Source organism: Pipistrellus hanaki, assembly GCF_964339955.1.
Source record: "Pipistrellus hanaki genome assembly, chromosome: 4".
Classification (NCBI taxonomy): domain Eukaryota; kingdom Metazoa; phylum Chordata; class Mammalia; order Chiroptera; family Vespertilionidae; genus Pipistrellus; species Pipistrellus hanaki.
Genome location: NC_140506.1, coordinates 93,210,404 through 93,238,115, shown reverse-complemented (window position 1 = coordinate 93,238,115; position 27,712 = coordinate 93,210,404). Strand labels below are relative to the sequence as shown.

The window sequence follows — 27,712 nt, the reverse complement described above, 5'->3', positions numbered from 1 at the left end:
GCGCGGGATTCACAGCGCCGCGTGCGCCCGGGGCGCGCCGTAGCCGCGGGGCCCGGGCCCGGCGCTACGCTACGGAGGCGGCGTAGGATAGGCTCCGGACGCGGGCCGTGTCCAGCCGGGTCTGGGCGTTTGGCGGCTTCTCCACTGAGCGCGGCGGGCCGGCGGGGCAGGGCGGCCAGTGGCAGAAGTTGTAAGTCAGTCGGCTGGGGCGAGCGGGCCGGGGGCCCTTTCCCCCAGGCCGCACGGACGGAGGAGGCGCCGCCGCCGGGTTGCAGAGGTGAGTCCAGCCAGCCGGGCCGGGGGCGCGGCCTGGACCCTCGCCGGAGCCCGAGCCTGGTGGGCTGCGCTTCTCAGCGCCAGGGCTGCCGGCCTCACAGCGAAGGTCAACCTGCTGCTTCGCTGGCGCCTCCTGGGCATTAGACAGAGCCCAGGCAGGGATGGATTCATTGCTTGGAGAGGGGAGACGAGGGCCTGGTCATCTTAGTCACTGGGAAACCAGCCCCAGGATGCTGCGGACACAGCCGGCGGCCTCAGCTCCTGCCTGCCCTTGAGTGCCCTTATCTTCCAGGCAACGTCCTGGTTCAGCTACATTAGGGGATGTGCCGCGTAGTGCCCGCAGCCCTCCCCACTCAAGGACTCTGGACACTGCCTGGGGGTCGCCCCATGGAATGGGGGGCCCGTGCGCAGGCGCGTCCTGTGTGCCCACTGACCACCCCACGCTTCCTCTTCTCTGTTCCCCTCCTGGGCTGGCGCTGGAGCTGCACGAGGAAGTTACAAAGGATAATCTCTGTGAATGTTTGCCGGCGGAGCCGGTTCTTCCTGTTGGCCACAAAGGGACCCTCTGGCCCTGAGGAGGGAACCCCTGTTGTGTGGTCGCGTAGCCCTGACTGGATGGCTTTCAGGGACCAGACTGCAGACAACAGGAACTCCATGAAACCAGGCCAGGGAGCTGCAACTTGGGGGAAATGGCTCAGCTTGGTGCCGAACTGGGTCTGAGCTCCGTCCAGGAACTCCTCCTTTGGGGATCCCTTTGCCCAGATCTGGATCGCTGTGTCCGTCAGGTGTGGAGAGTGCTTATCTCCAGCCCCCAGACGCTGGGCAGGCGGGGGGGTAATTCCATCCTTCCTCTCTAAGTGACTTTCTCAAATGTGAAGTGAGAGATAGTGTTTCCTGGTCCAAGTCGCAGGAGAGCCTCAGGGACGGGGAGCCTGGATCTCAGCTCTGGCCTGGCTGGTGGCGTTGCAGGAAGAGGGCAGTGCAGGAAGGCAGTGCCGCCTGCCTTGGGGATGGGCACATCTCACTTCCTCCCAGGTTGGTCTGCCCCAGGACGAGCACTCCTCCTTCCCTCTGCACCTGAAAACCCTGGAGCTGCTTTTCCTAAGCAGACAGACCCATGACCTTCTGACAAACAGATTTAAGTTCTGCTGGGCCCAAGGCTTAGTGTCTGATCTTGTGTCTGCTTTGAGCCCCCCAGACCTGAGCTCTGAGAGCAGGAAGTGACTAGACCCCCTAATCCTGCATCCGCATAGAACCCTTTCTATCCCAGTCATGCTGGAAACTCTGGGTTTCTCTGCCCTTCTTCACCAGAGAGGCCAGACGTGGCTGGCTTGACAGTGGTACCATTTACTGAAGCTCCTTTGCACTCCTCTGCACCACGCTCTCCGGCCCCTGTCTCATAGGCAGCACTCTTGTGAGCCCCATTTTACTGAGGAGCGGCCCTAAAAATGCCCCCAAACCCACATGTCATTCATGAGTCCCAGCTGATCAGTGAAGAGCCTGACGGGACCAACTACCCCCAATCATGGCCTTTTGGAGGGAGCAGCCTCTGGTTTGGCCCTCTGCGTGCTGCTCGCACCCCAGGCACAGAGGGTGCTGGCGAGGCAGGTGGCGTGAGTCAGTGGAAATGGTTTGGATTGGCGGGGTGGGTCTTCTGGGTTTGACGGTGTCTTCATCTGACATTAAAAGTTCACACCCAGATCCTGAGCAAGGGCACCCCGTGCCCCAGGACTCTGCGGGGGCTCTTGGCACAGCCAGCTTCTCTTCACACCCTGTGTTGCCTGGACTGCCCGGCATGTCCTCACTACCTGTTCCTCTGGTTCCATCTGTGCCCATTGTTCAGCATCAGCACTCATGGGACTGACTCACAGCGGTAATATAATCTCATTTCTCTGAATCTCTTCTGCCAAACCTCTCAGAACAGAGCTTCTCTCTCTTTCCCCCTCCCCACTCTGCTGGGCTCTGACGCCGCACCTGGCTGCCCAGCATGGTCCCACTCACTAGATCACATGTGTCAAACACAAGGCCCGCGGGCCAAATCCAGCCCGCCAGGCCTTGCAATGTGGCCCGCACCTCGCTGTCATCACTGCACTCCGCTGTCAGTTTATGACATTGTCAGTTTATGACTGTTCAGTAAACCATTCGGCCCGCGATTTAGGCTGGATTTTAGATTTTGGCCCCTTCTCTGATTGAGTTCGACACCCCTACACTAGATGGTCAGTGCGTGTCCTCTGTGGCCACCCTGCCCTGACATCCAAAGGGAACTCCTAGGGCGTCTGGGATGGCACCCCGAGGCTTCTTTGGAGATGAGGAGTAGACTCCCTGGCCTCTACCCTCTTTGAATGAACTGCAAGGAGGCTGTGGATTGAGGCTGGGCTGCCTCCACTTCTCAGGCTTGGGGACCTGGCCAGCCTCCCCTCATCATGTCACTGTGGGTCATGGCAGCAGGACTGTGTGAAAAACAGTTTCCTTTTTATGATGCACAATGAGGTGGTGGTGTGCGGAGGGGTCTGAGCAGGGACTCTGCAGATGGCTGCGTTGGTGTCACCAGGACAAGGCCTGTTGCCAGGGTGCAGAGAGCCGGGGGCTGTGGAGGACAGAGGTGCCCTAGCCCAGCACAGAGGCCGCAGGAGGGGCTACTCTAGAGGTCAGCGACTTACTGTCCCTCTGCGAGGACGTGTGGGTTCCCAGGAAGCAGTGAGTGTGCGCTTCCTGTCCTGCAGACGCTGTCACCCTCCGGCGGGGCTCCGGGCCCTGCTCTTTGGCTTTTCCGAGGTCCGGGTTGCTTACAGGGCTGCATCCACCTCCCCGGTGGCTGGGCAGGGGGGTGTGCCCGCACGGTGCTCCAGGTATCAGGAGGAAAGCAGGTCAGGAGCTGCTGCTCGGAACTGTGACGGGTGTCTGCGTCCAGAGGAAGGCAGCCATTGCAGCTCGCTGCTCCTCCTGTGTCATCACAGCCCAACCCGAAGCTCCTGCTCGGCCAGTCCCTCCTCACAGCCACACTTCTCAGAAAAGCTGTGCTTTGGCGTTAAGATCACCCGGGCAGGTAAAGTCTCCAGGACCTTCTGCCCCTGCCTGACGCTGCGCTCCTGCCACTTCGCAGGGACGGCAGCAAGTCCTGGAGCCCTTGCCGCTCAGAGGAGGGGGCTGCAGAGAGCCCCCCCTCTGCCTGCCTTGGGGGTGAGCTGAAGGCTCCAGTGCTCCATGCAGCGGTGTGGGCTGGTGGGTGCCAGCAGGGCTGCCTGGACCAGGGCTGCTCCTGCCACCTGGCAAACAAATGACAGGAGTGCCAGAAAGCAAGAGTGCTTGTCTGGCACCTTCTCTTTTCCCATTAAAACCAGTATTCTGCTGAGACCGGTTTGGCTCAATGGATAGAGCGTCGGCTTGGGGACTGAAGGGTCCCGGGTTCGATTCCGGTCAAGGGCATGTACCTTAGCTGCGGGCATATCCCCAGTAGGGGGTGTGCAAGAGGCAGCTGATTGATGACTCTCTCTCATCGATGTTTCTAACTCTCTATCTCTCTCCCTTCCTCTCTGTAAAAAATCAATAAAATATATTTTAAAAAACAAAAAACAAAAACAACAACAGTATTCGACTTGGACCAGTATGGAACTTGTAACCAGAAATTAAAATCCTGCGCGTGTCTGGTTTCTCTGATGGAGCCGTATAAAACAGTTTCCTTTTTTATGGTGCACCACTGAGGCCATGTACGGCTCCAGAGACAGCAGAGGCACGGAGGCCTGACCTCCAGCTTCCTCACTGAGCCTGGCTGGGAGGGCCTGTCTCCGCTCCAGAAGGCAGGTGCCTCAGGAAGCAGAGCGGTCTGCCTGCCCCTGGTCCTCAGTGGGCAGGGTCAGTGGGCAGTCTCCGCGGTGCTCAGGGTGGGCCGAGGAAACGGGGAGGGGCACGGGGCGAGGAGCCCTGACTTCTGTCCGAGAGCCAGTGGCCTGGACCTTCAGGGACTAAAGAGCTTGACGGAGGGGAAGAGGGACTGCCTTTTAGCCTGGCTGATGGGCAGGTATTTGGGGCAGGAAGTGGTAGTGACACTCTTGGAGCCCACGGCTTTTGTTCTGAGCCTCTCAGGGGTCAGCAGTGTTGCGACTTTTGCTGTTGGTGATGGCAGGCCCTTTGGGTAGGGAGTGGCCGTCCTTGGTGTTTGTCTGAGGGCAAAGGTGAGAGTGGGGAGGCTGCAGCAGGCAGTCCTGGGGCCCCTGCACCACACCCAGGGAGGACAGGAGGGGCAGGCTGGGCCACCCGCCTGCAGCAGTGCTTGGAGTTACAGCCGCCTGGTGGTGCCGGGACCTGGGTCCTGGTGAGTCTCCGTGGATGCCTGGCTGCTTGTCCAGAGCCCTGTCCCATGTGGACACTTTCCCTGTTCCCTTGGGCCCTGGGTCTTGAACAGCCCGCCTGCCACATCGAGAGTCAGGGCCTTGGACTAGTCAGTGAGGAGCTGGCTGAGCCGTGTCAACCCCCTGAGACCTCTGGTCTCTTCTGGGTGAGGGACAGATGTATCAATAGCTTCAAAGGGAAGAGTCCTGCCCTGGCCGGTGTGGCTCAGTTGGGTGAGTGTCATCCCACGTACCGAAAGGTCACTGGTTTGATTCCGGTCAGGGCACACGCCCAGGTTGCAGGTTTGGTCCCTGGTTGGGATGCATATAGGAGGCAAACGATCAATGTTTCTCACATTGATGTTTTTCCCTCTTCCTCTCTCTTGAAAATCAATAAAAAGATTTTGAAAAGTTGGGGGCGGGGATAGTCCCTGGGCCATTTCCCACGTGGGAATTTTCTCGGCACCTGAGGGCAGTTCCCTGTCCAGGCCCTGTGTGTGGAGGGGCAGTCCTCCCTGTGGCCTGGCCTGGGGTGAAGACATGGCCCAGCACAGAAGCCACGGTGGCCACCAAGCCTGGAGCGTATGGCTGGTCACCGTGGCCTTCAGTGGACTCTGGCGTGAGCCACGGAGCCTGGGAGCTGGATCTGTTCCAAGGCCAGAGTCCAGCATCTTCCAGGAGAAGGGCATGTCCTCTGGGTGGATGTGCTGTTGGCAAGCTCACTGTGCCACTGACCGGGCATGGAGAGCTCAGCCATCTCCCGGTGGGGGTGCGTCTCCTCCAGGTGCTGTGGGTTCGCTGGGGCTATGGACTAGCGGTGGATGGTGGGGCTGGAGTGCAGTGTGGGTGCCCCCTCTGCAGAACCCCTCTTCCTGCCCCCCTCTGCCTGGCCCCCCTCAGCCTGCTCCCCTCAGTCTGCCCCCCCTCAGCCTGCTCCCCTCTGCCTGGCCCCCTGCCCTAACAAAGCCTGGTTCTCATGGCCTCGCGAGAGCGCTGTGCAGCGGAGGCTCGGGGCTGTGGTCTGTCATTCAGAGACACACCACAAGTCAGACCTGTTTTGCTGGGCTGTCTGTCGTTCCTTTGGTATTCCTCCCCCAATCCCCTCACCCTTGCGATGGAGCAGCCGTGCCCAGAGGGCCCATCCCCTGACTCCGCCCTGCTGCCCTCCATCCCCAGGGGAGCTGTCAGTGGGTGAGCTGCTAACCCACTGGAGGAACAGATGGCAGCAGGAGAATGCTGTCCTGCCAGTCCCCGGGAGCCAGGAGGTCAAAGTCTGGGCCCTCCCTGGGGTGGGGCGCCTCGGGGTGGGATCCCAGCCGGTTCTGGTAGGGACGAGAGGCCTCCCTCACTCAGGCGAGAGCTTCACGTCCGCCCTCGGTGTCCGCCCTGGTAGCAGCTCCTCAGGCCGCGGGGACCTGCCTGCAAGCTCTGGCTTCACGTCTGGTGGGTGTAATTCGGGGTACGGCGGGTGGTGGCCATGGTATCCCGGGCACAAGCAGCAATGCTCCAGAAAAGCTTGGTGCCCCTGGGTGGGCCACTCTCCCTCTGTCCCTGTCCTGGGCCCCGTCCCGGGGCTGATGTCAGGTGGCCCGTCCGGTTGCTACGGTTGGAAAAGGACCATTATTGCAGGATGGGGTGATAGGGCTTGATAAGCTTTAACAGGACGGGGGGACACGGACTCAGGGAGCCCAGGAGTGGGAGCTGGAACAATAGGGCATAAATCCCAATCCCTCTCCATTGGGATCTGGTTGTGGCCGGTAGCTTTGGTGCTGGCCCCCATGGCTGCAGGCTTCTGGTGTCTGCTCGCCCCATCCCTGAGCAGGGAAACTCACTTGGTGACTGCAACTCGCATGCTGAGGTCTCAGCATGCACCCTCAGGGGCCCACAGAGCTGTGGGGAGCGGGGTGTGTGTGTGTGTGTGTGTGTGTGTGTGTGTGATTACTGGGATCCAACCTGCTGTGGTTAAGACAGGGTACCCCATCAGGGTCACACTCATCTTGGGTGCCATGCCAGGCACACGTCTCACACGGGGTTGGCGGACAGTCCAGGCAGCTCCTGTGGGTTAACACACACCCATGCTCTGGGGGCGGCGGCAGCCCCACCTTCGTGCTTCCCAGGCCAGATGTGGGCCTCTGCCCGTTTAAATCTGGGGCAGCAGCTCCTGAGTGAGGGCAGGACGGTGGGGGCGGGGCTCTGGGAGACTGGCTCCTCCTGAGGTGCGTGTCTCAGAGGCCTGCCCCTTTGCACAATCCAGGAGGCTGGTGCTGCCATCATCTGTGCTCTCTGGCCTCTGCCTGCAGGCGTGTTCTATACATCACGCTCTTCCTGAGACACAGCAGCCAACAAGTGAGCGCCCTGCCGGCAGAGCTCCCCAGTGCTGCCGATCCAGTGCCTACAACAGGGCCTGGGAGATAGCGGGGTCCCGGTGGGCATTTGCTGAATAAATGAAGTGGTACATGAAGGAGTAAAGCTGTGCTCTGCAAACTGCGGCTCACAAGCCACATGCGGCTCTTTGGCCCCTTGTGTGTGGCTCTTCCACAAAATACCACGGGCTGGCGCGAAAATATGGTGCGATTGAAACTTCGTTGCCCATGCCCAGACTCGGTTTCCTGCTCTCAGAAGACATTGCAATCGTACTGTTGGTATTTGGCTCTGTGGATAATGAGTTTGCCGACCACTGGGATAAAGGACTAATAAAGTTTGCCGACCCCTGGACCTAGTGCAGGGCTGGCGGACGGTCTCGCCACACGCTCACTGGGGTGAGGAGGAGCAGGTTCTGCAGGAGAAGGCTGCACGGGCTCGTCACCTGGGAGCAGGGAAAGCTCCCTTCCCGGTTATTCTGATGAGGAGTCAGCAGCGTGGGCAGACCCACCCTGCCCTGGCAGAGTTTCCCACGTCACCGCCACGCAGGTGGGACCCTCAGGTTCGCCGAGCCCACACTGTGGCCACGTGCGTTGCCCAGCCAGGGTGATCCTGTGTTGGACTCACTCCGGGGAGCTCTTCCCCACTCCCTTTGGGCCAAGACAGGGTGTGGGTGTCATCCCCAGAGAGGCCCTTCTGGAACAGGCCACCTCTGTCCTCAAGCCCCCAGGGAAGGGCCTGTGCTGCCCCTGCCCTCCAAGGAGCAGCTGCCACCTCGCCCACCCCTCAGCAGGCCTCCCACCTGCCCCCACCGGTCTGCAGGGTCAGAGTCTCCTAACGGCTTTCAGGGAGCTGGCCCTGCTTAGGAGCCTCTTGCTCTTCTCGTATGCAGGTCTGGGGGACCAGCACACCCCCCAGCTGTCCGTGACAGGCCTGAGCGCTCGCTGCCCTGCTGCCAGGGCCCTGCTGAGGAGCAGGTGGTCCTCGGGGAGCTTGCACTTTGGGCAGCACGTCCAGCCCACACAGGCCTCGTTGCTCCTTCCTCCTGGTGGAGCCTGGCGCCTGAGGCCTCACACCTGAGGGCCACATCCTCACTCTGCGCTGGGCCGGCTTCCCTCGGGCTCTACCTGCATCAGGGCACGTGGTGGTGTCACCGGGGCATGGCCAGGTGTTGGCTCAGACCTGGCTGCAGATGGCACTGTGGACCCTATCCCCACCCACTGTTTTGGCATTCTTGGCCAGGCTTCCCCTCACTGCCTAGTCCTCTGTTCTCCAAAGGCAGAGCTCTTTGTCAAAGACAAACCAGCCCTGGACCCAGTTACGAGCCGTCTGCTCCATGAACCTCTGCTGGGCATGGCTCTACTTCAGGCTTCACCTGTCTCTGCTCCTCCCCTCTCTGCTCTTCACCTGCTCCGGTGAGCTGCGAAAGGGGAGTGTCAGAAACTCCTGGCCCTCTCTCCTCAAGGGGCTCCTGTGTGGAGTGGTGGTTAAACTTTGGGGGGCCGTTCGTATTCTGATGTCCGACTTGTAATCATGAGAGAGACAGGTGATCTGAGTGACCCAGGCTGAAGTGGAGCTGACCTGGTGGTGTGCTCTGCGCCTGCTCAGAGGCTCCAGCACAGAAGCTACCGGCACGCGTGGCTCGTCCGTGCAGAGATGGGCATGGACCACAGGAGGCGGAGGCCAAAGACCTTGACCCACGATGGTGTCACGGGACTCCCGCATGGCTCCACCGGCCTCATACTGACGGTAATGGTAATGTTTTCGGTGTGTTGGATTATGTGAGGTACGTTGTCGAGATTCCCATAACCTGTCCGTGGTAACGTTCTTACGTGGCTGTTGGTGAATTGGAAACCACCTCTGTGGCTTGCATGCTGCTCCTGGACACTTGCATGGACACTCCAGTTCCTGGAGGCTGGAGCCAGCAGACAACTGTTCTGGGGCCAGGTAGGGATGGTGTCAGCTTTGTGGACCACCACGGGGGTCTGCCACTCTCTTGTGTAGCAGTTGTATTGTGTTTTGTGCTGAAAGCCTGAGTGTCAGGTGACTTGTGGGGCCACCATGCCAGTCAGGGCTGGTGCTGCTGTGTCCCACCCATGTCCCTTGGAGAAAAGGCATCCGGGCGAACATCATTGCTGCAGGGGGCCTCGGCCTGTCTGACCAAAGCTCTTATGGGGTAGGGGTCACGGCTTCTGTCTCGTGTAGGGAGTCCGGCACAGCCCCACCCACAAACCCTAGGCCTGCCCCGCGAGGATGCACTCCCAGGTCCCTCCAGCCCCTGGCCCCGTTACCGTGCGGCTTACCTGGGAGCTGGGAGAAGGCTGGCGGTGGTAACAGTGGACCTAGGGATGGGGCTCTGCTGGAGGTCACCTGCACAGCTGGATGCCAAGCAGATGCCCACCTGGGCTCAGAGCCTGGCCGAGTGGGTGAGGGGAGGCTGGGTGGCATCTTCCTTAACCTGACTGTGGCCTGCCTCATTTGAAATGAGATATGCCGTCAAAACCGGTTTGGCTCAGTGGATAGAGCATCGGCCTGCGGACTGAAAGGTCCCGGGTTCGATTCCAGTCAAGGGCATGTACCTTAGTTGCAGACACATCCCCAGTAGGGGGTGTGCAAGAGGCAGCTGATCGATGATTCTTTCTCATCGATGTTTCTAACTCGCTATCCCTCTCTCTTCCTCTCTGTAAAAAAATCAACAAAATATATTAAAAAAAGAAAGAAATGAGATGTGCCACCTCCGTCTCATGGTGGATGCTCTTGGATTGTGTTCATTCCTCCTCTTGGCCAGAGGAGGTAGGGCCTCCCTGCAGGAGACAGGCTGCCACTGGCCAGCCTCCCAGTGCCTCTCACGTCACTCATCTCCTCTTGGGGCCCTGACGTTCCTCTGGGGCAGGCGGCTCTCCTTCGGGGGCAGTGGGTACAGGTTTGTGCAGGTCTCTGCCCGGCTTTGCAGGGCTGCACCTGCTCCCCTGTGCTCACTCCCCTTGTTTTTCCTCTTCCTTTGGTTAAATGTCCTCTTGATTCTTTCCTCCACAAGAAAGCAAAAGTGTGTCCTTCTCTTCTCACTGAAGATAACTGTCTTTGGAGACCAGTGGCTGGTGGCACCATCATCCCTTCCCTGTGGCAGCTGATGGGCTGATGCAGGTTTTCAAGAGCAGAGAAGGTTATGGGTCCAGGGGCTGAGCACCTGCAGCCCTGCTCCTGGCCCAGTGTGCCCCGTGTTGGGGGTCCACTCTGTCGATGCCGGTCCCTCAGCCCCGTGGGGCCTCGCTGTGGAGGAGCCTGGAGTGGGTGTGCAGAGTGCCTGCTGTGGGTCAGGGGGCCCTCCGCTTCCGCTCCACGGCTGTCCCCTTCCCGCCTCAAGGCCACGTGCCCTGGGCGGCCCTCCCGGATTCCTGGGGGCTTTGTTCCTGTGAGTCATGCTGTTTCTTCTCTTTCTCTTTATTCTCTCTGTTATTTTTGTCGTGTGACTCTGACCAGCCGGCCACCCTGACTCCCGTGCGGGTGCTCACCTCCCTCCGTGCTCCGGCCGCATGTGACCGGGCCCGGCTCTCAGTGCGGCTGCCGGCACGGGGGCCATGGGGAACTCCGCTTCCTCGCTGGCCGCCGAGACCGAGTCGGACCACAGCTTCCCCGGGGGGCCATCCTTCCCAGGGCCCCCGGCAGCGGCCGGCTGCTGTAGGAGCGGCCCCGGGGCACCTGTCTGGGGCAGTGCCCTGCTTACCCGGCAGCACCACACCCCACGCCCCCAGGCCCGAAGGTAAGAAAGATGCGGGCCCCAGGGGTGGGAGTGCTGCTCTGCTGGCGCCCTCCTTTGGCGGAGGGGCTTGCGGGGAAGTGGGGACCCTATATCTTAGGGTCCTCTGCTGACCTGCTTCCCCTTAATGGCACGAGACCTGCAAGGCTCTGGGGCTGCGCCATGCTTGGCGGAGGAGCTGGCTGGTCTCCGTCTGGTGCTTGTGATGGGGCAGCTTCTGGGGCTTTTTGCCTGGCGGGTGGGGAGTCTGCCAACCCCCGGCCTGGGTGGTGCTGGCACGCGCTGAGAATGCTGGCTTGCTTCCCACCGGGTTTGGGGGACACTGCTCAGGAGCCCGTCTGTGTGTGTCACCCCTGCTCTGACATGGCTGCCTGCAGGGGGCGGGATTGTGGTGCCACAGGGGCAGGCCTTCACATGCCAGCTTCCTCCGGCTGCGGCCGGACTGGCCCAGGTTTCCCAGCTCAGGCTGCCTGTTGGATCACCCCTCAGAGGTGCTGGAGTGACTGGTGTGAGGGCAGGGCAGGCTCCGTGTCCCACCCTGGCATTGACGCCCTCTCACCCTGTCCCGAGGCCTTGCCGGGTGAGGGGTGCCCGGTGCTCAGCACACACTCGGGTTCTGCAGACCTTGGAGCAGAGGTGGGGGAGCTCCTGCTCTCTCAGGGGCCCCGGCGTGGGTTCAATGGGTCATAGATATCTTCTTCCTGTCGCAAAGCATGTCCTGGGCTTTCCTGCCAGGTGGGCAGCAAGCAGGGTCCTGATGGGCGTGAGGAGGGGGCCAGACACGTGCGATGGCATGGGAGCTGAGGCTTGAGTCCCTGGCAGAGGAGGCATCTGGGAGGTGGGAGGGGTTAGCAGAGCTGCGTGGGAGAGTCGTGGAGGTCTTGTAGGTTACCCTAGAAGCTTCAAGAACTGGGCTTGAGGTCTAAATAGACTGCCAGGAGCAGGATGGTGGAGGGACTAGTGAGAGCTGGGAATGAGGTGCAGTGAATTCTTAGCGAATATCCCCTTGTTACTGTGTTGATGATGCACTAGTGAGCATTTCTGTGTCCCAGCTTTATTGAGATATAACTTACTACTATCAAATACACCCCTCACAAGCATACAGTGCAGGTGTTTTTAGTCTGTCTATGGAGTTGTGCCACCATCACCACAATCCAGTTTTCAGCATCTTTCTGCCTCACAAAGATCCTGCTTGTTTGCAATGCCTCTCTCTCCCCAGACCACCACTCGGCTTCCTGTGTGTCTACAGATTTGCCTTTTCTAGAAATTTCCCATCAGCAGAATCCTATGTGTTCTGTGTCCAGCTTCTTTCACTGAGCCTAATGTTTTCAGGGTCCGTCCATGTACAGCGTGTGTTAATGCTTCATTCTTTTTATGACTGCATAGTATTCCGCTGTCCGGGTAGCACATCTGTTTACCCATCCCTCAGTTGCTGGAATTTGGTTTGTTTCCCCTTGTTTTTTATGTATTGCGCTTCTCGGAACATTTGTATATAAGTTTTTGGGTGATATATGTTTTCATTTCTCTTGGGTAGATACCTGGGATGGAATTTCTGAGGTTTATTGCCAATTTATATTTAACTTTTTAAAAGTATATTTTTATTTACTTCAGAGATGGAAAGATAGATGGATGAATGGATGGATGGATGGATGGATGGACGGACGGATGGACAGACAGACGGACAGACATACAGACAGACATCAGCTGTATGCCCCACACTGGGGATCGTGCCTGAAACCTGGCATGTGCCCTGATCAGGAACCAGACGGTGACCTCGTGGTACATAGGTCGACGCTCAACCAGTGAGCATGCTGGCTGTGCTGTATTTAACTTTCTAAGAAACTGCTGGACTGTTTTCCAAAGTAGCTATACCGTTTTGCATTCCCACCAGCATAGAGAGCTCTAGAGAGCTCTAGTTAACACTTATCATCCATGGTTTTGATCCTGGCCCTTCTTGTGGGTGTGAGGTGGTGGTGTCTCTTGGTGGTTTGATTTGCATTTTCCTGATGGTTGGCGATGTTGAGTATCATTTCAAATGTCCATCTATCCACACACGTCTTTCTACTTTCACTTATTTCCTTAGGGTAAGTTGGTAAAAGTAGAATTATTGGATCCCAGGGAAAGAGGCTGGACCCCCGGGTGAGCAGCAGCTGAGCTGTGGACCCTGTGGCGTTTGCCAGGCAGTTTCCTGAGGCCTTGCGAGCACTGAGTGTGCGCATGTGTGTGTGTGTGTGTGTGTGTGTGTGTGTGTTAGACTTTGGACCTTGACTCACACCCTTAAACCAACTGCCTGGTGACTTGGGTTGCCCTTTCTCAATCTAAGAAACTGCCTCCACATCAGCATGCAGCCTCCTTGGCCAGGAGAGCCCCATAGCAGTGCTGGAGCAGAGAGCCAGGCGTGGCCCATCAGACTGCCAGTCTGGGGCAGGAACTTTGATGCCCCAGGAGCTATTCATCTTAATGAATTATTGGACCCTGGCCAGTGTGGCTCAGTAGATAGAGCCTCGGCCTGTGGACTGAAGGGTCTCAGGTTTAATGCCAGTCAAGGGCACGTGCCCGGGTTGCAGGTTCTGTCCCTAGAAGGGGGCGTGCAAATGGGAGCCAATCAATGATTCTCTCTCATCATTGATGTTTCTATCTCTCACTCCCTCTCCTTCCTCTCTGAAATCAATAACAAAGATAAATAAACAAATAAACAAACAAACAAACGTTTGGTGGGAGCATGGGCTGTGTTCAGGCTCTGGGCCTTCCCTTGGAGCACAGAGACAGGAAGATGATCCAAGGCCGGCTGAAGGTGGCCTGCAGATGAGGCCCCAGCACGTTTTGGAATTAGCAGGGTGTCCGGGATTGTGCCGCCACAATTCGGACTTCCTGGCATGGTCTGCCAGGAGCCCAGCCTCAGGTTCAGTGGCTTGGCCTTGTGTGTGGACACTACTTACTGCTCTCAGCTTTCCAGGGAAGCAAAAAGGTCATCTCCCAGGATGGGGCTGCTCACATCCCTGCAAACATGCATGTCCTGGGCTCTGGGTGGGCTTCACAGAGAGCCCCAGGAGCAGTTCCTTAGCTTCCCTTTTGACTTAGAAGTGGGTGTTGGTGACCCGGATAATGAGGGTAGAGAAGGTATTTGTTGTTGAGTTTTTCAGGACAGTTGTCTCAGTGTTCCATTTCCCTTGGTCTTCCTGTTGGAAGGAGGAATTCGGGCAGCCAGTTTCCTCCCCAGGAGTGATTGCTTCTGTGACTTGGAGCACAATGACTCAGCCTCTGAGTGAGTGTCGTGGAACTTGGGAACATTTTATGTTGAGAGTTTGGTTTGACTCCAGGTTCCAAACCTTTTTTTTTTTTTTTTTTTAATATATTTTATTGACTTTTTACAGAGAGGAAGGGAGAGGGAATAGAGAGAAACATCGACGAGAGAGAAACATCAATCAGCTGCCTCCTGCACACGCCCCACTGTACATGTCCTTGACTGGAATCGAACCCTTCAGTTGGGCCCTGGCCAGTTTGGCTGTACTGTATTTAACTTTCTAAGAAACTTCAGTCCGCAGGCCAATGCTCTATCCACGGAGCCAAACCGGCCAGGGCCCATCCTTCTCTTATTTCTAGGCTTTGTTTGGCGGTCTGGCCTCGCCTTTGGACACTCCAGGGATTTCACGCCTCTGGGCCTCGCTGAGTGTCTCCTGCGCCCCAGACGTGTCAGGGTGGCCTCGAGGGCGGCCACACTGCTCCCCTGCTCAGCGTCCCTCTATCACTCATCACTGACTGACCCCTGAGCCACTTCTCACCACCGATGGCACCAAGATGGGTGTGAGCTGTAAGGTGTGGGTTGCTGTCGGGGAGGGAGCACTGTGCCAGTCCTGCAGCTGGGCCAGCACCATCTCCAGAGCCTCCTTCTAGCCAGAGGCTGCCCAGCTCAGTTTCCCCAGGGCTACATTGGATTTCTAGGCCCCGTTTTCATTGAAACTTTTCTGAACTCCAGACAAAACCTTCCTGATTCTTGTCCCGGGACAGCTGTGGAACCTGCCCTGACCCGGGTGCTGTCCAGGACCTACAGACCTTGCCTTGTGCGCAGCCGGCCCAGGCCAGGGACTGGCCAGCGGGTGGGTCACACAGTGAACAGGACTTGGGATCTGTGCCCTCCAGTGTTTGCAAGGCTGTCCTTGCTCAGTGTGCCTGGGACCTGCAGGCGTGCGTCCTGGGAGGGTCCTGGCTTTTCTCTGGAGACCTCCCAGGCCAGGTGGGGTGCGCAAGACGGGTGACCATCCCCTGAGCCTGGGGGTGGGCGGAGGCTGCCTGGGCCCCGGCCTGTGTGTGCGTGTGGTGCGGTGGGAACACGGTATGCCACATCTGACTATGGGCCCTTCTCTGATGAGGAGCAGTTGGAAGAGGTATCCAGGCAGATTTCTTAGGTTCACACAGCACCGAAGCCAGGGCTGAAGCTGAGCTGGCCCGTGGCCAGGCCCCTGTGCCGGTGCTGGTGCCCATCGCTCACCCCGAGGCCTAGTCCACAGGAGGCGGCTTCACAGAGTTCGCTTTGGGTCTTGGGAAACAGTCGTGTTGCCCAGGGTGGATTTTTCTATTTGTTATTGAAGAGGCAAGTTTTCTTTCTTCCTGAACCAAAAGAGCTTGATGTGAGTCTCGCATTAGAAGACAAGGTTCATGCCTTGTTGTAGAGAACAATTGATTTTTTGGCCAGCAGAGCAGCCGTGTAGGAGAGTGTGTGTTGTGGTGTCTGGGCACCCCCTTGAGGCCAGGTTAGCCCTTGAGAGGCAGGTTAAGGGGGTCAGCCTCACCCTCCCCTCAGACCTATTACCCCGAATGGGTGGGATGAACCATTCGGGGGCAGCCCACCTGCCCTGCTGTGGGCCTTAGTGCCTTCTGCCCCCGGGAGAAGCCGAGGCCCAGCCTTGGGGGAGGTGGGCAGGCCAGATGCCCAAGAACCCACCCAGCAACGTGAGCTGCATTCCAAGGCTCCAAGCAGCTCTCAGGGCAGGCTGTGCAAGGAGACCCCTAAGAGGGTGGGAGGTGGGTGCCCTGCCCTGCTCTGCACCCCCAGCAGGGTCCTGGGAGCCAAGTGCAGGTCTCCGGACTCCCACCTCCCTGTCCTTCAGGCCTGGCAACTTTTGGGGTACTGTGTCCTCTGGCCACACCTGGCCTGTGGTGCAAGGCTACCTTGGGGGCCCTGCTCCAGGACCAGGGCTTGAGGGTCTGCCATCCCCCTGAGGTGAAACCCATCCTGGTATGTCTGACAGCAGCTCCCCTACCCCCTGCTGCACAGCCAGAGGCCTCCTGGGATAGAAGCTCCAGGGGGGGTGGAGCCCACCCTGAGTGTTGTCAGCTCTATAGCCACACCCAGGTGCATATCCCCCCTGCCACCCACCCACCCACCCCCCTGGCCATTCTCCATCCGTCTCAGAAGGGCAGTGCCCTGCTGCACACAGGATCTCTCAGGTCTGGCTGAGGCTGCTCAGGACACTGGTCTCCCTGCCCCTTCCCCCCTCTTTGCTTGGATATCCCCACAAACACTCGCTCTCCCCGGGCTCGGCAGCCTGTCCCCCACCACCACTCTGGGGGCCTACCGTGGCCCCACCACCTTGGGACACGGGCTACGAGAGGAAGAGGGTTTGCATGTTGCTTCCGGACACTGAGCTGCCTCCTTGAACCTCCGCCAGACAGAACTGGGCCAGCAGTGGTCCAAGTGGGCAGATGAGTGGAGAGTCCTCAGCCCCCACAGAGCTCAGGGGCTGCTGGAGTGCAGATGGATCACTGCCCGTGGCTGGAGACGGTCAGTCCAAGGGCCTTGGCATAGGGACAGACTCAGTGGGTGCTGCGAACTCTGCTAGGTTTCACTTTGTGGTCAGATACTTGTATCCCTCAGCACGTGTCAGGATTGGCTCCCAGCCAGGAAACTCCAGAAGCAGAGGGCCAGCTGGGAGCCAGCTTGGAGATGACCATGCACACCCTTGCCCTCTCCTCATGGACTCAAGCTTTTTTTATGAGATGAAATTCACGTGATAAAACTGTTTCAAAGTAAACAATAAATTACTTAGTAAATTCATAGTGCGCAGCCATCACTTCTACCTAGATCCAAAACATCTTCATCACACAACTGCTGTCCAGCCCCTGGAGCCACCAGTCTGCTTTCTGCCTCCATGGGTTTGCCTGTCCTGGACGTTTCCTGTAAATAGAATTATACAACATGTAGTCTTTCGCGTCTGGCACCTTTCACTTGGCATGTTTTCAAGATTATCCATGTTATAGCATACGTCAGAATTTCATTCTTTATTCATTGGTGGACATTTGGGTTGTTTCCATCTTTGGCTATTATAATAGAATGTGTGTGTATGTATATGTGTAGAATACTACTTTTTACTTCTGTGGGATAGAGACCTATGGGTGCAATTGCTGGGTCATATGGTAGGTCAGCTTGCCTTTTTGAAGAACTGTTTTCCATAGCTGCTGTGCTATTTGTTATTTTGCATTCCCATCGGCACTGCAGGGGAGGGCTCCAGCTTATCCAGTTTCAGCAGCACTTACCTGCAGGTTTGATATTGGCCATCCTAGTGGGTGTGAAGTGGTGTGTCAGGAGTTGTGATTTGCATTTCCCTGATAACTAGTGGTGAGCATCTTTCCATGTGCTTGTTGGCCATTTGTGTATCTTCTTTGTAGAAATGTCTATGCAAGTCCTTTGTGAACTTTTAAAAGAGGTTGTTTTTGTTGTTTCGTTTTAAGGGTTCTTTACATATTCTGGACCAAGCCCCTTATCAGATAATACAGTTTGAAAATATTTCCTTCCATTGTGCAAGTTGTCTTTTCACTTTTTTTTTTGAAGTCCAATTTTTTTCTTTATTTGTCCCTGCTTTTGTGTCATGTCAACTAAATCCAAGGTCATGAAATTTTACCTGTGTTTTCTTCTAAGAGTTCTACAGCTTTTGTTCCTACACTTAGGTCACTGGTCCATTTTCAGTTGATTTTTTAATACAATGAGGTAAGAGCCCAACTTCATTCTTTAGTGTTTATATCTAATTGTCTAGCACCATTTGTTAAAAAGACTATCTTTTCCCCATTGAATGGTCTTGGAACCCTTGTTAAAAAATCACTCCACCACATATGTGAGGGTTTATATCTGGACCCTTCATTCTGTCCCATTGGTCATAAAAACCATATAGTATAGGCATATAGTCTGTCCTTACACCAGTACCACCCTGTCGACTTTCTACCTCTTTTCAAGATTGCTTTGGCCACTTGGGGGGCTCCTGTAATATATTGTGAATTTTAGAAACAACTTTTCAATGACTGCAAAAAACAAAAAGCCGTAGGGATTTTGATAGGGATTGCATTGAATCTATAGGTCACTTTGAGTAGTATTGTCATAATTATATTGTCTTTTAATCCATGAACATAGGATTTTTCTATTTATTTAGGTCTTTAATTTGAGCAATTTTTGTAACTCCGAATACAAGTCTTTCACCTCCTTAGTTAAATTTATTTCTAGGTGTTTTATTAGGTGCTATTTTTAAAAGGTATTGTTTTCTTTTTTTAATTCTCACCCACGGACATGCTTTTTCATTGATTAGAGAGAGAGAAGGGAGAGGGAGAGGAAAAAAAGGAACATCAGTGTGAGAAGGAAGCATCCATTGGTTGCCTCACGCACAAGCCCCGGCCAGGGATTGAACTCGAAACATGGTACGTGTCCTGACAGGAATTGAACCTGTGATCCTCTGGTACATGGGACGATACTGTAACCACTGAGTTACACTGGCCAGGGCAGTATTGTTTTCTTAACCTCCTTTTCAGATTGGTCACTGCTGGCACAGACATACGGCTGATTTTTGTGTGTTGATCTCGTGCCTAACAACTTTGCTGAATTCATTTATTAGCTCTAGTCATTCTTTTCTTATTTTGTAGATTCTTGGGATTTTGTGTAGGATTATATTATCTGCAAACGGAGATAGTTTTACTTCTTCCTTTACAATTAGATGCCTTTTATCTCTTTTTCTTGCCTAATTGCTCTGGCTAGACCTGCAGTGCAGTGTTGCTAGCATGTGGAGTTCCTGACCTGGAGGAAAGCATGCATGCCTTCGCCTCAGGGCGTGCTGCTCACTCTGGGCGCTTGGCTGATGCCCTTTCTCCTGCTCCTTCCTGACTGAACAGCCAGGGCCCTGTGGTTACCAAGATGGTGTGGCTCAGCCCATTCCTCTGTGCCCGCAGGTCCACCCCTCCAGAAAGGATTTGAGGACAGAGCTATGGGGTTCTTCAGAGGCTCTGGGGGGCCTCTTACTCCTCAGAGTCCTTGCCCCTCACAGGCCTGCTGTCTGTCACAGCCCAGAAAGGCCCAGATCCCGCTGGCCTGACCCCCCTCATCCCAGGTGGCGACGCGGGCGCCATCCCGTGGGCCTCCACTGACGGGGGCCTTCCCTTGCAGCCACACGCCCTCGCCCGGGTCCATGGCCACGGTGGGAGAGTGGTCCTGCGCGCGCTGCACCTTCCTGAACCCGGCCGGCCAGCGCCAGTGCTCCATCTGTGAGGCCCCCCGGCACAAGCCTGACCTCGACCAGATCCTGCGGCTCAGCGTGGAGGAGCAGAAATGGCCCTGCGCCCGATGCACATTCCGGAACTTCCTGGGCAAGGAGGCCTGCGAGGTGTGCGGCTTCGCCCCAGAGCCCGTGCCTGGCACCTCCCTGTTGCCAGTCATCAACGGGGTCCTGTCCAAGCCGCCCACCGTCCTGGTGGAGCCCAAGGGCAGCTGCAAGGAGGAGGCGGGCCCAGCGCAGCCAGAAGAACTAGTGGCCATGGAGCCGGCGGCGGGCCAGCCCGCGGAGGAGGAGGGGGCGGCAGGACTCGGGAGCGGCTGGGCCTGCCCGCGCTGCACGCTGCACAACACGCCCGTCGCCAGCTCCTGCTCTGCCTGCGGGGGCCCCCGGAAACTCTCGCTGCCCAGGATCCCTCCCGAGGCTCTGGTGGTCCCCGAGGTCGTGGCCCCCGCCGGCTTCCACATCACACCTGCCCCACCCCAGCCGGGGGAAGGTGCCGAGGCCGACCCTCCCTCTGCTGCTGACCAGGAGCCGCCCCGCTTGCCACCGTTCAGCCCCTTCTTGCCCACCTTACAGAACAACCCCGTGCCTCGCAGCCGCCGGGAGGTACCCCCCCAGCTGCAGCCACCGGTGCCTGAGGCCGCCCAGCCCTCACCCCCTGCTGGCTTCAAGGGGCCCCCCCAGAGCCCAGGGTGGACTCCCACTGGGGCCTCCCGCCTGGCAGAGCGGCTGGCAGGCAAGCGGCTGAGCGCCCTGGAGGAGGAGGAGGCCGAGGCCGGCTCCGTGCTGCACCGCTGCAGCTCCTGCTCGGCCCCCGGCCCCTCGAGCCTGTGCGAAGCCTGCGGCGCCGCTCCGGGCAGCGATGTCATTGACCTGGCCGGCGACACTGTGCGCTTCACGCCCGCCAGCCCCTCCAGCCCCGACTTCACCACCTGGTCGTGCGCCAAGTGCACGCTCAAGAACCCCACGGTGGCCCCTCGGTGCACGGTGTGCGGCTGCTCCAAGCTGCACGGCTTCCAGGAGCACAGCGAGCCCCCGGTGCGCTGCCCCGACTGCAGCGCCGACAAGCCCAGCCCCTGCGCTGCCCACAGAGCCGGCCGCTTCTTCCCCGAGGCCCCCGAGCGCCCCGGCCAGTGGGCCTGCCCCGCCTGCACGCTGCTCAACGGGCCGCGGGCCAAACACTGTGCCGCCTGCCACACGCCCCAGCTCCTGGAGGCCCAGCGCCGGGGGGCCGTGCCCCTGAGGCGCAGGGAGAGTATGCTGGTGGAGAAGCGGCGGCAGACGGATGAGGGGGAGGCCAAGGCCCTCTGGGAGAACATCGTGGCCTTTTGCCGGGAGGTGAGTCCCCTCGGGACCGTGTCCACCACCAGGGCCGATGCTCCCCTTCCCATGGGCCTCTCTCTGTGCCTTTTGTCCTCCCGCCTTCTTCAGCCACGGAGAGGGAGGGACCAGCGGCAAGAGAGGCAGCATTCTCTTCCCCGAGCTCTGAGCATCCGCCTGGCACCCCTCACCCCTCACCTGAGTGCGACTGGCCCCCACTATCCACGTCTTGTCCCTTTTGTCTGCCCACAGAGTCCCTGGCCGCCTAGTCTCTGGTCCTGACCCCTCTCGGCTGTGACTTCCCACAGACATTGAAGCCACGGGAGGTGGGGACAGGCTTCACGTCAGCAGGCAGCGCTGTTCCCTTCAGCTGGGGAGGCGTGGCCGGAACTCGGGGTTCTCTTGCCCTTGGAGCTGTGGGAGGCCTGAGCCCAGGGTAGTGTCACTTCAGGCCAACTGGGGGGGCTGCTGCCCCTGACACTGCCAGTCGCCCACCCTGACAGCCCATCTGGTCTTTTTTTCGTTTTTAATATATTTTTATTGATTTCAGAGAGGAAGGGAGTGGGAGAACGACAGAAACATCAATGATGAGAGAGAATCATGGATCGGCTGCCTTCTGCACGCCCCCCACTGGGGATCAAGCACACAACCGGGGCATGTGCCCTTGGATGGAATCAAACCCGGAACCCTTCAGTCCTCAGGCTGATGCTCTATCCGCTGAGCCAAACCAGGGAGGGCCCATCTGGTCCTGGGTCCTGCCTTCCCCATCCCGGTTGGGCCCTCCCACCTCTCCTCCTGGGGCCTTTAAGTGGCGGGCCATGGACTACCTGGCGATGCTGCCCCAGTTCCCTGTGCCCCATGCCCTCCACGTCTGCAGCCTCCAGGCTGGTGGCGTCACCATTTCCTCGGGGCATACACACCTCCCACTGACCTGTCGCCAGGCTTCAATGACATGGTTTGCTACCGTCCCCCATGCCTGCACAGCTGGGCTCACCACACAGGTCAGGGTGGCTGCACACACCTGCCCCCTTTCCTCTGGGACTCAGGTAGCATGTTCAGGTGCTGTCCTGGCCTGCCAGGTGGAGCGAGGTGCACTCAGGCCTGGGGCGGCCCCACTCAGCTGAGCATGTGTGGCTCTGGTCTCTGCAGAACAGCGTGAACTTCGTGGATGACAGCTTCCCACCCGGGCCCGAGTCTGTGGGCTTCCCTGCAGGCGACAGCGTCCAGCAGCGCGTGAGGCAGTGGCTGCGGCCCCACGAGATCAACTGCTCCGTCTTCAGGGACCACAGCGCCTCCTGGTCCGTGTTCCACACCCTCCGGCCCTCAGACATCCTACAGGGGCTGCTGGGCAACTGCTGGTGAGCTTGGGGTGTCTGCCCAGGCCGGGAGGCGGGACAGCCTGGCCGTGCTTCCCAGTGAGGCCCCGGCTCTGCGCAGGTTCCTGAGCGCCCTGGCCGTGCTGGCCGAGCGGCCGGACCTGGTGGAGCGGGTGATGGTCACACGCAGCCTGTGCGCGGAGGGCGCCTACCAGGTGCGGCTCTGCAAGGACGGCACGTGGACGACGGTGCTGGTGGACGACATGCTGCCCTGCGACGAGGCCGGCTTCCTCCTCTTCTCGCAGGTGGTAGGGGGGGCGGGCGCGGGGCGGGCGCGTGGCGGGTCTCGGTGGGCCTCGTGACTTCGGCCCCTCCCTGCAGGCCCAGCGGAAGCAGCTGTGGGTGGCCCTCATTGAGAAGGCGCTGGCCAAGCTGCACGGCTCCTACTTTGCCCTCCAGGCAGGGCGCGCCATCGAAGGCCTGGCCACCCTCACCGGGGCCCCCTGTGAGAGCCTGGCGCTGCAGGTCAGCTCCACTAACCCCCGAGAGGAACCTGTTGACACTGACCTCATCTGGGCCAAAATGCTGAGTTCTAAGGAGGCTGGGTAAGAGGGGCGGGTGCTGCGGCGGTCAGCAGCTTTGGGAGGAGAGGAAAGAGGAGGCAAGGGGACAGCCAGGCCGGGGCCTGGAGCGGTGGGCTACTCAGGGGCAAGTACCCTCTGACCAGCAGCCTGTGTTTCACAAGATGTTTCCAGTGTGGGCTGACCACAGGTAGTTAGAAGGCCTGATCTGCAGCCCTGTCCTCTCCCGCTGCTGGCTCATGGGTCCCACCTGCCAGTCCAGGGCGGCAGGCAGAATACTGCTGATCAGACCTGGGCCAGGGTGACCATCAGCACCTGCTTGGACACCGGTGGAGGCACCTGGTGGGGGTGGGCTGCCTTCTGAGACCTGGCAGGCATTGGCCAGCGTGGCTGTAAGGGCACAGAATCCTAGCCCGGGAGAGATGGCGTGGTGCCGAGACCCCCTGCTCTCAGCTGATAGCAGGCATTACCACCGCCCCATCCCCTCAGGACGTGTGGCCCGGAGCTGATGGGGCCCAGGCCTCCCGACGCCCAGCCCAAACGCTGGGAGCTCTGGGGCCACTGTAGGGAGCAGGCCCTGGGTGTCTTTCCTGTGCTCCTGGGATCCGCTCTCCCCCACAGGCAGGCAGGCAGGGCCCCTCCCTCAGGTAGCAGAGGCCCCCGGCGAGTGAGCCGTCCTCAGTGAGGGAGGCTCCTGTTGCTAAGGGCCCATCACTAAGAACCCCTGGTCAGCAAGCCTGCCGGTCAGCGAGGCCGCTCTGCCCACGCAGGTTCCTCATGGGCGCCTCCTGTGGGGGAGGCAACATGAAGGTGGACGATGCTGCCTACGAGAGCCTGGGCTTGCGCCCCCGCCACGCCTACTCCGTCCTGGACGTCCGCGATGTCCAGGGCTCCAGGTAGGCGCTGGGTGGCCGTGGGGGCCGGGGCATTGGGCGTGTGGTGGCAGCCGTGGCCCTCAGCCCCGTGGTCCGCAGGCTCCTGCGCCTCCGGAACCCGTGGGGCCGCTTCTCCTGGAACGGCAGCTGGTCGGACGAGTGGCCGCACTGGCCGGGACACCTGCGTGGTGAGCTCATGCCGCACGGCAGCAGCGAAGGAGTCTTTTGGATGGAGTACAGCGACTTCATCAGGTACCTGGGCTCCGCAGCAGGGGGCGTCCGGGGTCTTCCTCACGGCCCCCTGTGCTCTAGCCACCCTCACTTCGGCCCGCTGACCTGTCTCCCTCACTCCCTTGCCCTGACCCCAGTATGTCCTACTGGGGAGCCTGGCCTGTCCCTTGGCAGACCTGAGGCGGAGGTGGGTGAGAGAGAGACTGTGGGAGTTGGGTTCTGCCCTGAGGACTCTTTCCTCTCGGGGTCATCCTTGGGCATGGGGCCTCCTAGTGGTGTTCGTGGGCAACAGCCAGGACAAGGTTTTAGGACATTGGTCCCCAGAAGTGGCCAGGGCACAGAGGGGCGGAGATTGGGAAGGGAGAGCAGCTTAGGGAGGTGCCTGGACTCCTGTTGGGAACGGCTCCCGTGTCTGGAGCTGTTCAGTGGGCTGTCTCCCTGCTCAGGTACTTCGACTCCGTGGACATCTGCAAAGTGCACTCGGACTGGCAGGAGGTGCGGGTGCAGGGCTGCTTCCCCAGCTCGGCCAGCGGGCCCGTCGGGGTGACGGCGCTCACCGTGCTGGAGCGTGCGTCCCTGGAGTTCGCCCTCTTCCAGGAGGGTAGCAGGTGAGGGGGCTGTGCTGGGTGGGGGGAGCGGTGAGGGACGAGAGCACTGGTTGGGGTGGGCACGCGGATCTGGGGGTTTGTGGAAACGGGACGGGGTGGTGCCGTGGGGCGGTGGAGCCACAGACAGCAGGTGCTGGGTCTGGCCGTAGGCGCGCGGACTCTGCTGACAGCCACCTCCTGGACCTGTGCGTCCTGGTTTTCCGAGCCTCCTTCGGCAGCGGTGGCCGCCTGAGCCTGGGCCGCCTGCTGGCCCACAGCAAGCGAGCTGTCAAGAAGTTTGTCAACTGTGACGTGATGCTGGAGCCCGGCGAGTATGCCGTGGTGTGCTGTGCCTTTAACCACTGGAGCCCCGCCACGCCGGGCCCACTGGCCACCACACAAGGTAACGTGGCCCCCTGAGCCCCATCCCCGACCCTCCCCACCGCAGCCCCAGGCCCCCTCACTCACACCCTCCACAGCCTCCAGCCCCTCAGCAGGGGTTCCGCGCTGCTCCCTGGAGCCGCCCGGCCATGTGCTGGCTGTGTACAGCTCAAGGCTGGTCATGGTGGAGCCCGTGGAGGCCCAGTCAACCACGCTGGCAGACGCCATCATCCTGCTCACGGAGAGCCGCGGCGAGCGGCATGAGGTGCGGTTGGCAGGGGGGCGGGGGGAGGGGCGGGGCCGGAGGAGGAGGCCTCACCCCACCCACACCCGCCCTGTCCCTGCAGGGACGTGAGGGCATGACCTGCTACTACCTGACGCACGGCTGGGCGGGGCTCATCGTGGTGGTGGAGAACCGGCACCCCAAGTCCTACCTGCACGTGCAGTGTGACTGCTCTGACAGCTTCAACGTGGTGTCCACCCGAGGCAGCCTGCGCACCCAGGACAGCGTGCCGCCCCTGCACAGGTGGGCACCGCCCCAGCCCCGCCCCCTCCCTGGCCTCCGCTGGCCCTCACCGGCCCCCTCCCCCAGGCAGGTCCTGGTGATCCTGTCCCAGCTCGAGGGCAACGCCGGCTTCTCCATCACCCACCGCCTGGCACACCGCAAGGCAGCCCAGGCCTTCCTCAGCGACTGGACCGCCTCCAAGGGCACCCACAGCCCCCCCCTCACGCCCGAGGTTGCCGGCCTGCACACGCCCCGGCCGTTGTGACCGCCCTGCCCCCGCCTGCCTGCCTCCCACATGCACTTTAGGAGGGAGACCCCAACAGAAGATGCTTGAACCAGAATCTCAGGACCCCACCCAGGGAGCTGCAAGCCACAGAGCAGACCTCCCCCCGGGCCTTCCTCCCTGGGCCTCCCCGCCGCCAAGCAGAATACCTCCACCCGCTTCCAGCGCGAGGGGCCTGCGCCAGCCCTCTGACCAGCCTGCCTCGAGGCTGGGCTCAGATTGCCAGGGCTGAGGTGTGGCCGCCCTTCTCCTGTGGGCCTGGGGCCTCCTGCCTGTGTGAGGCAGCCAAGAGCTCCATTTGCAAAACCAAATCTGGGCATGTCAGAGGCTGGGGCCCCAGGGTGAGCAGGGACCACCCCATCCCCCCTTGTGGGGATCAGAGCCTGGGACCCCAGGATGAGCAGGGACCACCCTTGTGGGAGTCAAAGGCCAGGACTCCGGGGTGAGCAGAGACCACCCTCTTGTGGGGTCAGAGGCCAGGACCCCAGTGTGAATAGGGACCACCCCCTTGTGGGGGTCAGAGGCCAGTACCCCAGTGTGAGCAGGGACCAGCCCCTTGTGGGGCATGAGCCTCCTGTCCCCAGCTTGCTTCAAGAGCCCATCTTCCCACCCCTTGGACCCCCACAAGACAAGTAGGGGCCCCTGGAATCCCAGCAGTGTATCCCAGGAGGCAGGTGCCTGGCGGCCATGGGCTCAGGGCCAGGGATGGGGAGGGTCCTAGCTGCCTGCCCCCTCTGGCGACACTATGCAATTCCTGGACCACTAGTCAGGATCGAAGCCATGCCCCGGGGGCCGCAGGTCAGGAGCTGCCATTGGTGAGGTGGTTTGTCCTCAGCACCACTGACCTCTGCCAGGAAGACCAGGGTCCAAACAGAAGTCGTGGCCAGCCCCGTCTGGCACACACAGGGAGGTGTGGCTCTCCCCAGCGCCTCCCCTGCCTCAGAAGCCTCCCAGCCACCCTCCCCCATGGCTGCTCAGAGTCCTGCACCTGCCTGTGCACCTGAGGCCAGCTTCCAGGGGCCGCCTGGCCTCTGCCCTCCCGCCCCCAGGCAGGGGGCAGCTCTGCCCACCGCCCCTCACTCCCCTGGGGTTTGCGGGGGGTTTACAACTGGAGAAACACCAGGAAGCACTACACTCCCCTTTGGGCCTCCTTTATATTTTCTCCTTTTACTCTCGAGCTGTGAATATTTTTAACCCTGTACATACAGCCAGCTCTTCTGACACAGAGACTATTTTATCAGCCAGCCCCGCCCCTAGGATGATCCTCCATGGTGTTTCCAGACTCAGGCTCTGATGGACCAAATGAAATGTTTTGTTTTATAATGCTGCCGCCTCCTCTGTCTGTACCCGCCCCCCGCCTGTATGTGCAGGACCCGTGATGGTGGGGTGGCTTCCTGGTACCAGAGTTCACCCTCACAAGGAGCTGTTAGGGCCACCTGCTCACAGCTGCCTTTGACCCAGAAAAGAGCAAGCGTCCAGAGGGCGGGCCGGACGTGTGGGGGTCGGCAGGCTGGTCCCCACAGGCCTCGGCCGCACGCAGACGGGATAGTACGGAGGGGCGGCTTTTCCCAGAGCCATCTTTCTGGGGTGCCTTCTGGGGTCATCAGTCCTCAGGCAGGAGCGGGTGGAGCATGGGGGCCGATGAGGAAGGAAAGTTTCCATTCTCCTGGGGGTTGCGACCTGCTACTGTCTGGCCCCGGGTCGCTCCCATCCATTCTGGGAGGCCCCATCCTCCTGTCACAGGGAGCAGCGAAGGCCAGCCCCCCTCTGGTACGGGGTTTTTGGTCTCAGTCTAGGCTCCTCCCTGATCGGGGGGGGGGTTGGTCTGGGGTACAGAGGCTGGCACTCAGCGAGTGTAAGAGGCCTGTCACGGGCCAGCCTATCGAATGTGAAAGCAATTAAAGCCACCAGCAGTGTTCGCTCCGGGCGGGCCTCGGGCAGCGGGGGAGCTGCCACAACACATCTCACCTCGACGCCCAAAGACGCCCGCCCGATCCAGGCGCTGTGCTGTGCGGGCCGCCGGACCCTCTCCCGTGGGGCGGGGCCGGCCTCGCAGACCCTCCAGCCGTCGGAAAGCTGGCCGGTCGCCCCTGCGGCGTTCAGGCAGCCTGGACCTGTTCCAACAGCGTCTGCGGTGTCAGCCAGGCAGCGGTCCGCACGGCGGGTCATGGGGCTGCATGCCGATCCCCTCGGCCAGCCTGGAGACACTGCCCCCCCAGCCAGCACCCTCCCCTTGGGCCCCAGCCTGGAGGGAAGAGGTTCCAACAGGGAGAAAGTAAGAGAAGGCCCAGGTGCCCCCAGCCCTGGAGGGCACAGTGTCCCAGGAGTTGGGGGGCCCACAGGAAAGACCCTTAGTCGTGGCACTGAAGCTTGAGGGACC

General features: G+C 59.8%; 1 protein-coding gene across 1 annotated transcript; it reads left to right on the top strand.

Annotated features, from left to right (window-relative positions):
* CAPN15 (calpain 15) lies at nucleotides 1-26,655 on the top strand. The gene is made up of 13 exons (XM_084880526.1): nucleotides 1-277; nucleotides 10,446-10,725; nucleotides 19,145-20,591; nucleotides 21,723-21,931; nucleotides 22,011-22,194; nucleotides 22,271-22,494; nucleotides 23,241-23,366; nucleotides 23,445-23,597; nucleotides 24,023-24,184; nucleotides 24,334-24,566; nucleotides 24,643-24,809; nucleotides 24,892-25,070; nucleotides 25,137-26,655. Exons 2-13 carry the CDS (start codon nucleotides 10,544-10,546, stop codon nucleotides 25,312-25,314), a joined length of 3,444 nt encoding a protein of 1,147 aa, XP_084736652.1. The 5' UTR covers nucleotides 1-277; nucleotides 10,446-10,543; the 3' UTR covers nucleotides 25,315-26,655.
* The last annotated feature ends 1,057 nt before the right edge of the window (nucleotides 26,656-27,712 follow it).